Raw genomic sequence first — 13,562 nt, 5'->3', positions numbered from 1 at the left:
TTAAAATAAAGTGTTAATTTTCCAACAAAAAATTGCTTGCAGTGTCACAAACTGTGAGTTAGAGATTGTTCAATAATATTCCTACTACAATAATACAGTAATATTCCTATGATGGAGTTCTCAGGTTTTTAACATCTGTGACTTAGGTTATTGTAGATTGGCTAAATCCTTCAGATTTTACATCTCTTCCTTTTCTTCAAGTTAGTGGGCTTCTTCTCAACTATTTTTGTAGCACATTCTATTTTATGCTGGTACTCTAATTAGGAGATAGTGTTAGCACATTAAATATATTCATAATCCTGATAAATTACTGATTATAGAGTATTTGCAATTTCCAAATTAGTCCAAATTCATATGTAAAGAATGTTAGTAAGTTCAGCTGTGGAAGAAATGATAATGACGAAATAGTTGAGGTCTCTTCTTTTATGTTTTTTTTTTCTTATTTTATATGTTTAATAGTACTTTTCTTCAGAAAAAAATGTATATATTTCCTGTGTTTCTAATAACATACTGTATTTCCATTAGGTTAAAGTCATATCTATTCCCAAATAAATGGTTGCAATAGCAAGAAGTTCTTTAAAATTATGAGAATACTGCCTTCAGGAAATTGTATGAGATTTTTTTGATTATGGTTGTGTAGAACTTACAGGTTTCATATTTACTGAATATAAAGGTGATATCACTAACAAAGAACACTCTGGATTTTTTTTTTTTTTTTTTTTTTAATTTTTTTTTTTTCAACGTTTTATTATTTTATTTTTGGGACAGAGAGACAGAGCATGAACGGGGGAGGGACAGAGAGAGAGGGAGACACAGAATCGGAAACAGGCTCCAGGCTCTGAGCCATCAGCCCAGAGCCTGACGCGGGGCTCGAACTCACGGACCGTGAGATCGTGACCTGGCTGAAGTCGGACGCTTAACCGACTGCGCCACCCAGGCGCCCCAACTCTGGATTTTTAAACTACTTAGAATATCTTCTAATCACCTGGCTTTGTTGAAGGAATAGCTGTATTTGGAAATTGTTGATCAGTCTAAACTACAAGGAAGTTACGTAACTTTTAAGTAATTTTACATTACAGTGTTATCTTTCCTATTCCAATTTGCTTTCCCTTGTAGAGTTCTTATTAGGATTTATGCCTGAATTTTTTTCAGTTAATATTGTATCATCCAGAAAAACAAGGAAAAAAACCTTAAATACAGGAAGTATCCCTGTTTCCTTAGTAGTAGATGAGTTCTATCCATAAAGTTGTTTATGGACTGCATTAGATTGAGGCACATGCTGCTGTAAATGTCTTTTAGGGGAGAGAAGGTTATTGTTCATGTTTGGAATTCCAAAGCATGTTGGAAACAAGACATTGCTTTCATTTTTCACGTATTTTAATATTATTCATATATTTCAGAAGATTCCATGCCTATGCCTGATGAAGTAAGCATGCTAACAGCGATTGCGCTCTTCCTGTGGTCTGCTAGTAGTGAAATAATAGGAGTCCAGTCATTACAGAATGGCTGCATGAACAGATTTAAGAATGCATTGAATTCATGTGACCCATGGGTAAGTTACACTTAAACATAGAGGTAAACATTCCCCTTTATCAATAATATTTCAGATTGGTTCACTAAAAGGGGTAATACATCAAATGAGAACCTAAATATTTGCTATGTGGTTTTTAAATAGAAAAGCTGGAAAAGATCACAGGGTTTAAGCACTAGGAGACACGTTATGTGTATGTTTATTCTCCAATGTCTAAAATATTTTATTAAGTCTGACTTACATTGGTAGAAATTTTACATGAGTCTGCGATTATATTTTTCACTGTTTACTTAATGGCACCAAGAACATTAAAAAATAAATTTGTATTATTACATGTTTTGATGAACCTATTGGAAACTAGTTTTTCTAGAAAGTAAATTTTTTTGGTTTCACAGTGTCAAAGTCTGAACTAATGATTCTCAAACCTGCTTCGTATCAGAAAAAAAAACAATCAGTTTAGTAACATGATTCCTAGAACTCTGCTACTGTCTTCCTGAATCATAAATCTGTATTTTAAAAATATTGCCCAAGTATTTATGTCCAGCAAGGTCTGGTAACTTCTCTTCTACCAAAGTGCTGAAACAGCTTTATTCCACTATTTGTCCCATATGGTGATGGACCTTCCTTTGATCCTTCCTTCCTTCCTTCCTTCCTTCCTTCCTTCCTTCCTTCCTTCCTTCCTTTTTTTTTTTTAAATGGTAATATGAAGTATTTCTAAGCTAAAGTGGAGTCAATGAGATTTTACTTTCTAGAGACCTAAAAAACTTAAGTTGCCATAAGCAGTTATTTCCAGGGAATTCAAATGAATGTGAGGTGTCTTACCAGTGTATTTTTATAGCATTGTTTGACATCAGTTAGATATTCGCCTTCCTTACTAAATATGTTAGGTTAAAGTGGAAGGGACAGTTGTCGAGTAAAGAAAAAATTAAAAACAGAAATTGGAATTCCTGGTTTCTAGCGTCTTCCACACTATCGAAATATACAAATTATATAGGCTTGGTAATTTGGCAGTTACCGTATAAGGAATGTTTTTTGATTAATTTCTTTTAAGTTAGTTTTTTTTTAGTTAGCTTATTGGCAATTTTGTTATTTTAGCTTCATTTCTATAAATAGAAAATGGCATTAATTCATCCTACATTTTAATTTTCATCCTACAGTGTCGTATCTTTTCTTCCTATATTAAGTTGCAGTGTGAGTGTACACAAACAAGAACTATTGCACATGTTAATTAATGAAATTACTTTCTTCTATAGGTTCAAGCCAAGTGTTACCAGCTTCTCTTGTCAGTCTTCCAACATTCCAATCGTGCCCTTTCAACTCCTTACATCCATTCCTTAGCTCCAATAGTAGTTGAAAAGCTGAAAGCTGTTGAAAGAAACAGACCAGCCAGTAGCACAGAACTTTTAGCTGTTCAAGAAGGAATCAAAGTTCTTGAAACGTTAGTTGCTCTTGGGGAAGAACAGAACAGTAAGTATTTGTATAAAAATCCAAGTCTCAAATGAAGAACTGTATTTTATATTTATATATATATATATATATATATATATATATATATACACACACACACATATATAATTTGATATTGGACACAGGCCATTGCAATAGTAAGTTTACTAGGAGTGGTTACTATCGGAAAGCTTAATATTTTTCTTAGGGTGCTAATAATATAGTGTATTGAGTTGATTTATATTCATTTTTTTATGAGCAAGAGGTTAAAATAAATTACTGATGGCATTATAGCACATTGATGTTTTTTCCTAGGAATGTACTCTTTAAGAACTAGGGAAAAAAAAAAAAGAACTAGGAAAACTATGGATGTTTAACAGATTTATAAAAATAATTTATTGTTGTGTTTATAATAGAAGTACAAAAGCTTTATAACAAACATGATGAGATTAGTATTAATACCACACATCATTGGGGCGCCTGGGTGGCGCAGTCGGTTAAGCGTCCGACTTCAGCCAGGTCACGATCTCGCGGTCCGTGAGTTCGAGCCCCACGTCAGGCTCTGGGCTGATGGCTCAGAGCCTGGAGCCTGTTTCCGATTCTGTGTCTCCCTCTCTCTCTGTCCCTCCCCCGTTCATGCTCTGTCTCTCTCTGTCCCAAAAATAAATAAAAACGTTGAAAAAAAAAAAAATTAAAAAAAAAAAATACCACACATCATTACTAAAATCCTTCCAATTTTGAAATTTTAAAATTATTTTTATTTAATGAAAAGCTACCACATACATACATCAATTTAATCACAGACTTAGCTTAATACCTACTCTTTATTCCCTTGATTTCATCACAATCTAAAATTTGTCTTTAGAAATATGACTTTTAATTATTGCAGAAAGACTATACCTTTTAAACTAGGACCTTATGATTGAACATTAAGCTAGTTCCAATTTTTCAAAATCATAAATAATTGAGCTAAGTATCCTTGTACACATTTGGGATTCTTTGTATCTTTCTTTGGGATTCTAAGTATCTTTGTACAGATTTTTTATTCTGTTTCTCAGACAAACTCCTTAAAGTGAAATGACTGGGTTGAAGGAAATGTACACTTTTAAGGCTTTTAATATATATTGCTGGTTTATGCTCCAGATAACAATTATATCCATTTTTGCCATCATAAGTTTTTTCTTCTTCCCTTGAAAAAATTTTTACAGGAAATTGGGAAGATAGGAGAGATTTTGAAAAAGCTATTGTAATAGTTTCCCTATAAAGTAATGATCCAGTGGTACCTGGAACCAGGGGCTCAGTCGGTTAAGCATCTGACTTCAGCTCAGGTCATGATCTCACACCCCGTGAGTCGGGCTCTGTGCTGACAGCTCAGAGCCTGGAGCCTGCTTCAGATTCTGTGTCTCCCTCTCTCTCTGACCCTCCCCCTCTCGCACTCTGTCTGTCTCTCTCTCAAAAATAAATAAACACTAAAAAATTTTTTTCTAAATAATAATCCAAAACTATGATAGTGAAAAAGGATAAACATAAAGGTGATTATGAAGAAAAAGGTTTTTTTTTAATTTTATTTATTTATTTATTTTAAGAGACAGAGACTGAGTAAGTGGGGGAGGGGCAGAGAGAGAGAGAGAGAGAGAGAGAGAGAGAGAATCCCAAGCAGGCTCCAAATTGCCAGTGCAGAGCCCAGTTAGGGGCTCGAACTCACAAACTGTGAGATCATGACCTGAGTGGAAATCAAGAGTTGGATGCTTAACCGACTGAGCCACCCAGGTGCCTCTGAAAAAAGAAATTGATCTGACTTATACACCAGTCTTATTGTACGTCTTAAAAGTCTTGGTATAGGGGTGCCTGGATGGCTTGGTCAGTTAAGCATCTGACTTCAGCTCAGCTCATGATCTCACAGTTTGTGAGTTCGAGCTCAGAGCCTGGAGCCTACTTCAGATTTTGTGTCTCCCTCTTTCTCTCCCCCTTCCACCTCTCGTGCTCTGTCTCTGTCTCTCTCTCTCTCTCAAAAATAAATAAACATTAAAAAAAATTTTTTTTAAGTCTTGATGTAGTACACAGCATCTGTTATCTGAGTGAAGCAATCTTAAAAAATGAAGAAACTATGATAATACTTATTGTTGATGATATTTCACTAATATTTAATATGAGAATATATAGCAATTTACATATATAATATATAGTATAAAGTTATACTTAATACTACAATACATAATTATAGAAAATACAGTACTATAAAACCCAAAGTGTAAATTTTCAGCTTTTAAATTTGCTTTATCAGTGTTTTTCACATCAGTTCCAAATGCTAATTTTTGTTTTTAACTTGATAGTATCCATTACAGAAATAAACAATGAAGTTTTTTCACTCGACATGACCAGGGTTACAAGCTAAAGACATTGGATTTATATTTGAGTCTTAATTTTTATTCATCTTTATCCAATCTGTTACTCAAAACTTATCCTATCTTTTTTTGAAACTTCTCTAGGATTCAAGAGACTCTGACTTCCTATTCTTGTATTTAATCATCTCATAACTAGATAACTATAATAATTTCCTAAGAGTATTCCCCATCAATTTTACCTAGAACAATTTACCTCTTCTTTGTTTAAGAACTGTGAGTAGTTTCCTCTTGCATTACTGCCTCAAGTCTGAATATCCTTGCTCAGTTCTCAAAATTTTATTCTACTCCCTAATGTGTACCCACTAACCTGACCAGTCTAGTTTTCTCCTTCAGCTTATTTTAATCTCTATACAGTCTGCATTCTGTTTTCACTTTTCTTGGGTGTGTTTCTTCCCCCTCTTTCTCCTTATACAAACAGATTCAACCTATGTCAGATCTCATTTCTTTAGGGAAATGTTGCCTGATTACTCAGCCCTCTCTGATCTCTCCCTTCATACAATTTCTTTGGCAGTTATGATCAACCGTATTCTATGGCCCTGAGATTTTAAGATAATCACTAAAAGTATAAAATCCTAAAGTATTCCTCAGCTGTGTGAGTTTTTTGAGGAATTCTATCTCAGATGCCAACCACAGATTTTTAGCACTTTGTTCTATAATTGTTTGGTGTACTGTATACTCATTTTTTTTTTTAAGTTTATTTGTTTAATTTGAAAGCGGGGGTGAGTGCCAGCAGGGGAGGGACAGAAAGAGAGAGAGAGAGAGAGGGAGAGAGAATCCCAAGCAGGCTCCGTGCTGTCAGCCCAGGGCCCTATGCGGGGCTCAAACTCAGGAACTGTGAGATCATGACCTGAACTAAAGTCCAGAATCAGACGCTCAACCGGCTGATCCACCCAGGCACCCTGTGCTGTATAGTCTTTTCAGCCAGGTAATAACAGTTTTAAGTATAGATGAATTATTACATATTTCCTAGAATGCTTAGCACATTTCTAGATACTTGATGGGTACTTAAATAATTTATAATAGATTTTTTCCAGTTAATTAAGTGTTAAAACCAAACCTTGCTTTTCAACGTAATGGTGGAAAGCTTTGTCTGCTCTAGTATGCACAGTGTACTGAAGATAATTTCATATTTATTTGATAATTTACTAGTATATGTTCATTATGAAAGTTCTTATTAAACAGTAATGTTATAATTCTGTGTGAGGAACATTCAACTAACTACCTTATTTGAGGATTCTTGGGACTTTTAAAATATCAGCTTGTTGTCTTCTTTCTTCTGAAATTTTATCATGGAAAAATCCAATTGATAAGAACCTCTGAGTGGTTTTCAAGAGAAAGGGTGTTTATGTGTTTGCTCATGCATTCAACAAATAGCTACTGAATGCCTGCTATGCACCAGGTGTGTTCTAGTCATGAAGTAAACACACAAAGATCCTTGCTCTTTAGCCCTAAATTCTTGGTTTTTAACCCTAAATTCTATATATTCCATTATTTTTGTGAGATTCCTTTCCCTCACTTACTGTGCGTTTGGGGAGATAATGAAATGGGAGAGAGTTATATTTCCATTTTAAAAAGAAAGAAATACTTAGTTTTAGTTAAATGTTAGTAATTGGATGCTGTTCAAGTATCTGTTTCCTACTCGAACCTCCCTATTCTGGAATACCCTTAAAGATGTCATAATCTTACTAGCCGAATACATTCCACCAGATGGCAGTTGTAAAATGCTTGCTCCTTTTTCACCTTTTTAGGCAGTAATTTTTTTAATAGAACAAATTAATATAAACCTAAGATTTACAGTGTAACATATCTGGTCTCAGCCAGATAGCTTAGCATTAAGTAAATATTTGATATTAATTATGAGTTATTGTTGAGTCTAAAACAGATTGTGTATGTGTATTTGCTTATGTTGTATTATGATTGAGACCACCATGGTAATTGCATAATTTTAAAATTAAAGTTTATTGTAATTGACAGACCCGGGATGATCTTCAGACTTTACCTTTGTTATTTACAGGAGTCCAGTTACTTGCCCTTTTAGTTCCCACTTTGATCTCCTACCTGCTGGATGAAAATTCCTTTGCCTCAGCAAGCACGGTTTCCAAAGATCTTCATGAGTTTGCACTCCAGAATTTAATGCATATTGGACCTCTGTATCCACATGCTTTCAAGACAGTAATGGGAGCAGCGCCTGAGTTGAAAGTGCGTTTGGAAACTGCTGTTCGGGCAAGCCAAGCCAGCAAAGCTAAAGCAGCTACCAGGCAGCCAGCCCCGACCGTACATTCTGCACCAACGATTAAGCTAAAAACAAGTTTTTTTTAACTTGATATTCCATTTGTTTTTATTTATACTACCTAGTGGCACCTAATTAGCGATAGCAACTGTATCATTCCGAGCTATAGGTTCTGCGTCATTTGAATTGTATGCCTCAGATAAGCAGGACAAGTAAAATAACGCTCATGCCGCCGCTTTCTGATTTTGAAGGAGTGATTGTTTTTATCCATGTGGTAGGTGTGCTTTCATTTTTCTCCTAATAATGTTTTGTTTTTGTTAATTAATTTATTTTTAAACACTGAGCCATAGGCTCTTAAATTTAAATGCTAAAAACAATTATATCATGTAGTTGGGCAGCCTATTGATATTGTCAGGAAAAAACAGGTCAGTATTCAGCATCTGTCATGAAAAAATTTAATTGAAAAACGTGCAGAATTTAAATTCTGAAGTAACCAGAATAACGGAAACTATCTGTTTTGCGGTGTATATATAATATGAATAAAATCCCATTTTCTTAGCATTTCTCAGAATGTCCTTACCTTTCTGATAGATCTTTTTACTTTCATATTAGATTACTAAATTATGCTTTGTGTGTAGTTTAATTGTTAACTGAATTAAAACTCGCATTTAAAGATCCATTAAAATGTTTCAAATGTGGAATAATGTTCTGTGTGTTTTGTTTTGTTTTTTTTTTTTTGATGGCTAAAACTTTGGCCTTGGTTATGTTTTATAATTACAGTGGAGAGTCTTGAGCCCTGACTATGATGGTTACTCTTGTTCATCAAATATTTATTGAGTGCCTGCTGCATATAAGGCCTCAAGCTGAGTGCTGCAGGGCATACAAAAATGAATTAGTCATAATTATGATTATGCCAGTCTTTTGTGCAATGGGAATTTTACCGCATCAAATAGATAATTGATGAAACGAACATTTGCACAGTGTTGAGCAAATATTAAACACCAAGTTTTACCAGACGGTGTTACATAGACCACAGGTGTCAATAGACTGCAGGTGTCTCATGGACTGCAGGTGTTGCATAGACTGCAGGTGTCACATAGATTGCAGGTGTCACATAGACTGCAGGTGTCTCATGGACTGCAGGTGTTGCATAGACTGCAGGTGTCACATAGACTGCAGTAGCAACAGCAAGTCACCTTTTTGAATATTCCAGATGCACACCTGTTTCTCATCGGCTGGCCTTCTATTGGCTTGCATACCCTCACCAGCTGGCAGCTCCCATCTCCTTGCTGGCTTTCCTTATTCAGTCTGTTAGGCCTCTCAGAGGGGGCTTTCATTTGCCCATTTCTTACTTTCTTTTATGGCTACAGGGTTGTTGTTTCATCTCAAACTTGCTTTTCCAAAGTTATTCTTGTTTCAGGGGAGATATTTTTGGTAACAGTTTTATTGAGATGTAATTCAGACACCGTATAATTCACCATTTAAAAGGTATAATTGAGGCGCGCCTGGGTGGCTCAGTCGGTTAAAGCGTCTGACTTTGGCTCAGGTCATGATCTCACAGCTCTTAAGTTCGAGCCCAATGTCGGGCTCTGTGCTGACAGCTCGGAGCCTGGAACCTGCTTCAGATTCTGGGTCTCCCTCTCTGTCTACCCCTCCCCAACTCATGCTCGCTCTCGCTCTCTCTCTCTCTCTCTCTCTCCAAAAATAAATAAACTTTAGGGACGCCTGGGTGGCTCAGTCGGTTGAGTGTCCGACTTCGGCTCAGGAAATGATCTCGCGGTCCGTGAGTTCGAGCCCCACGTCAGGCTCTGTGCCAACAGCTCAGAGCCTGAAGCCTGTTTCAGATTCTGTGTCTCCCTCTCTCTCTGACCCTCCCTCGTTCATGCTCTGTCTCTCTCTGTCTCAAAAATAAGTAAATGTTTAAAAAAAAAAACTTAAATAAATAAACTTTAAAAAATAAAAATAAAAAATTAAAGGTATAATTCAATGGTGTTTAATATTTTCAGAGTAGTGCAACAACCATCCCTACAATCAATTATGAACATTTTCATTACTCCAAATAGAAGCCTCACGCCCTTTAGCAATCACCCTACAATCCTTCCATTTCTCCCTAGCCTGTCACTACAACAAATTTACTTTCAGTCTCCATCAATTCTCCTATTACGAACATCTCATATAAATGAAATCATAGAATGGGGTCTTTTGTGACTGGCTTCTTGACTTAACGGTTGTTTCTTTCTTTGTTGGTTTTGGTGGGGGTTTATTAGCCTTCAAAAAACTTTACTGGGGGATAAGCCTAGCTCTTGTGGAAAAAGCCCACCTATGAAAGAAGACTGATTATTTAAGTTGGTCTGATGTACATCTATGAATTATACATTCATGGCTCAAAATAAAGACCCTCAGGGTGCCTGGGTGGCTCAGTTAAGCGTCTGACTCTTAGTTTTGGCTCAGGTCATGATCTCATGGTTCATGAGTTCAAGCCCCACATCGGACCCTGCGCTGACGGTACAGAGCCTGCTTGGGATTCTCTCTCTCTCTCTCTCTCTCTCTCTGCCCCTCCCCAGCTCACACTGCCTCTGTCACTCTCAAAATAAATAATCTTTTTTAAAAAGGGGGGCGCCTGGGTGCCTTAGTCGGTTAAGCGTCCGACTTCTGTTCAGGTCATGATCTCATCTCAAGCTCCACATTGGGCTCTGTGCTGACAGCTCAGAGCCTGGAACCTGCTTTGGATTCTGTGTCTCCCTCTCTCTCTGCCCCTCCCCTGCTAATGCTCTGTCCCTCTCTCAACAGTAAACATTAAAAAAAAATTTTTTTTGGACCCTCAAATACAAATGATTCTAAAGCCATTACAACCCATGTGATTCACTTATATTGGCTCCTAAAATATGACCTATGTACAGAGGAGCTATACCTTCCTCACAATTAACTGAAGCACAGGGCCATTAAAGGGAGGGAGGGCAAAAATGACAAATAGAGTATTAGGTCCTCCTCTCTACACTATCCAATAAACATATATCCAGAGTGAGAATGAAATGGAATCAATGCCCAGGTGCCTCTCAAAGAGAGCAAGTCCTTGTGGCGCATGGGGTTTGGAACTTTTCTAGCATAATACATCCCAACTACTCTGGGTACACACAGTTTGCACCTAACCCCTGTGCAAGGTGTAGCTCCACTATAGTTTTGATCACTTCCCTGAGGGAACAACCTTCATGCCTTATTAACACCAATCCGTGGCCCTCACTGACTCCGTGGTGCTTTTTTTGTTTGTTTTTTGGTTTTGTTTGTTTTTGTTTTTGTTTTTATAGAAAAAACCAAACAGGTGGCAACTGGTTGCAATAGACATCAGGTTACAGCAATTGCAAAAGCTGAAAAAGCTCTCCATCCACTGGTCCAATCTTCTCCCCTATTGTTACTAGTTTTGCCACCAAAGGGGGAAAGATGGTGGACAACTTCTTTGCAACCAGTCCTTGGCAAAAGTCCATAAATGAGAAAGCTTGTCAAAGGCAGAACCATTATATGGGCTACCTCCTCTAGCTGCAGATTTGGGGCTTGGGAAAAGAAGGAGCCAGGCGTGTGTGCAAGAAAGAGGTAAGAGTCCCTTTGTCAAGGGTTTGGTGACCCATCCCCAGATGCCCATCTTGGTGCCCACAGACCAGGGCCCACCAAAGCCCATTATTCAGACGGAAAAGGAAGCGAAACACACACACACACACACACACACACAGTCCAGAAATTTGCACAAGTGATACTTGTTCCTAACAGTAAGGACTTGAATGAGAATCCGGAAACTTGAAGAACACACATTTGTCTTCAGGATTTAAAAAAATTTCTCCTGTACTGAAAGATTACTTCAGTGTGGGTCAGGTCCAACAGCGTTTGCTAGAACTCAGTTGTTAAGCACACCCAGCACTGGGAGGAAAACTTCATCTGAGCCAGTGGCTGGTGGACTGGCCAGAGGCCACTCTTTCATAGGTCCCCAAACCCTGTCCCCAATTGTGTCTCCCGCCTCCACCGTTCTGATCAGCAGCTCGCCTCATGCTAGCAGGGGGCACGCCAAATTCACACCCCTCCCCTCCTGTGGCCAGCGAGCGGTGCCAAGTGGGCGGGCTGATGGGACTGAGTTTGCCCACCAAGGGCATCGTGACAGTGGCGACGAACCAGTCCCAATGCCCGACATCTTTGCCTTGGAGATGGCCAGGATGCGCAAAGCCGCCTGACTCCAGGTCCCAGGCCCCTCATGACATGGCCCCCTCTGCAACTGGCAGGTACGAGGACGCAGGGGCCGCAGCTAAGGAGCCGCAGGCGGAGATACCCGGATGTGGCGCCTCCCTTGACTTCATGCTTTTAAGCTTCCTCCACGTGGTAGCACACATCAGTACTTCATCCCTCTTTATGGCTGGATAACACTCCGTTACACGTAGACCACATTTTGTTTATCCATTCGTCAGTTGATGGGCACTTGGGCTGTTGCCACCTTTTGCCTATTGTAAATAATACTGTTGTGAACAACTGTGTGCAAGTTTTTGAGTGGACATATGTGTTTTCATTTCTCTTGGCTATATACCTAGAAGTGGAATTGGTAGCTCTTCAACTTTTTTGTTTTTTAATTTTTTTTTAATGTTTATTTATTTTTGAGACAGAGAGAGACAGAGCATGAACAGGGGAGGGTCAGGGAGAGAGGGAGACACAGAATCCGAAGCAGGCTCCAGGCTCCGAGCTGTCAGCACAGAGCCGGATGTGGGGCTTGAACTCATGGACCAAGAGATCATGACCTGAGTTGAAGTCCAACGCTCAACCGACTGAGCCACCCAGGCGCCCCGCTCTTCAACTTTTTAAGGAACTGCCAGACTGTTCTTCAATCCCTTGTTTGTGGTGCATATAACCCCTTTTCACTCACCTATGTATAGAGAATAAAGTTTATTTCAGCCTTGGCTGTTTTCTTCTGTTCTTGGTACCTCCCAGACTTTTCCCATCATTTCCTACTTTGAGGTAGGCTGCATCATGCATTGGCAATGATTCTTTTTTCCCTCCCTCTCTCCCTCAGTATCTTCCTTCCTTCCCCCTCTCCCCAGTTCTTCTTTATACTTTCCCTAAACTCTTCTGAGCCACTTACAACCTAACGTCTAGGTTTCTGTGATAATATTTAGAAAAGAAGCTCTGTTTGGTTTGAAGAATTATATTTATTAATTTGTTTCACTGCCCAATCCATGAGCTTCTTCTCAACCTGAATAATTGTATCTATTTGCTTACAAACATCCAGTATCAAGAAGCTAAAAGGAGAAGCATCGTGGTAGCCAATGGATTCTTTCTGAAGCGTAGTTTGAGCACTGTTAACATTAAAAGAAATAAAGTATTTTCTATTTCCTTTCCAGGTTCTTGTTAATATTGTCCATTTGGATTCTGAATCTAATGAGAGAGAACAAAACTTTGAAGTCAGGTTTCCCTTTTCCAAATAGGTTCTGCCATCAACTAGGGATAGAACTTTGGACAACCTAACCTCTTGGGGGCTTCAGTTCCCTCCTCTAGAAAATGAGAGGAAAATTTACTGGGTATTCTCTGTATGATCTTTTGCACATCTAAAAAGTACGTATGTCTGTATATTTATCCTGCTTATTTTTATCAAGAGAGGGAATCTTTGGCTGATCCTTTAATATTAGCGCATAATATTGTTTCATCTGATAAGTAGTTGTTAAGTGGATATAAAATAGCTATCATGGTAAGACAGTATAAAATACATTAAATCCAGAGAGCAGTTAAATATTGTAGATTATCACTATCAAGAAGAGTTGCCATTCCCATTGTGTGCCAGGCACGGTGCTAGGCACTTTTATATCCATTATTTCCTTCTATGCAAACAATGCTGAATGAGGTATGCAATTAGCACAATTTTCAAAAGCACCTTTACTTGTATGAATCACTATACCTCACATTTTCTTCCTTCTTAATTGGA

At 38.0% G+C, this 13,562-nt stretch overlaps 1 protein-coding gene across 2 annotated transcripts in view; it reads left to right on the top strand.

Moving 5' to 3' along the window:
* HEATR5B (HEAT repeat containing 5B) overlaps positions 1-8,316 on the top strand; it is a 100,053-nt gene extending 91,737 nt beyond the window's left edge. For both annotated transcript variants that reach the window (XM_058683030.1, XM_058683031.1), the window contains exons 34-36: positions 1,401-1,552; positions 2,785-2,998; positions 7,397-8,316. In XM_058683030.1, coding sequence (XP_058539013.1) covers positions 1,401-1,552; positions 2,785-2,998; positions 7,397-7,701 — 671 coding nt within the window. In that variant the 3' untranslated portion in view covers positions 7,702-8,316. The remainder of the gene's footprint in view (positions 1-1,400; positions 1,553-2,784; positions 2,999-7,396) is intronic.
* The last annotated feature ends 5,246 nt before the right edge of the window (positions 8,317-13,562 follow it).

This window comes from Neofelis nebulosa, chromosome 9 (genome assembly GCF_028018385.1).
Source record: "Neofelis nebulosa isolate mNeoNeb1 chromosome 9, mNeoNeb1.pri, whole genome shotgun sequence".
In the NCBI taxonomy this organism is placed as follows: Eukaryota; Metazoa; Chordata; class Mammalia; order Carnivora; family Felidae; genus Neofelis; species Neofelis nebulosa.
Note: the sequence above shows the minus strand (reverse complement) of the source record. Positions and strands in the feature narration are given on the sequence as shown.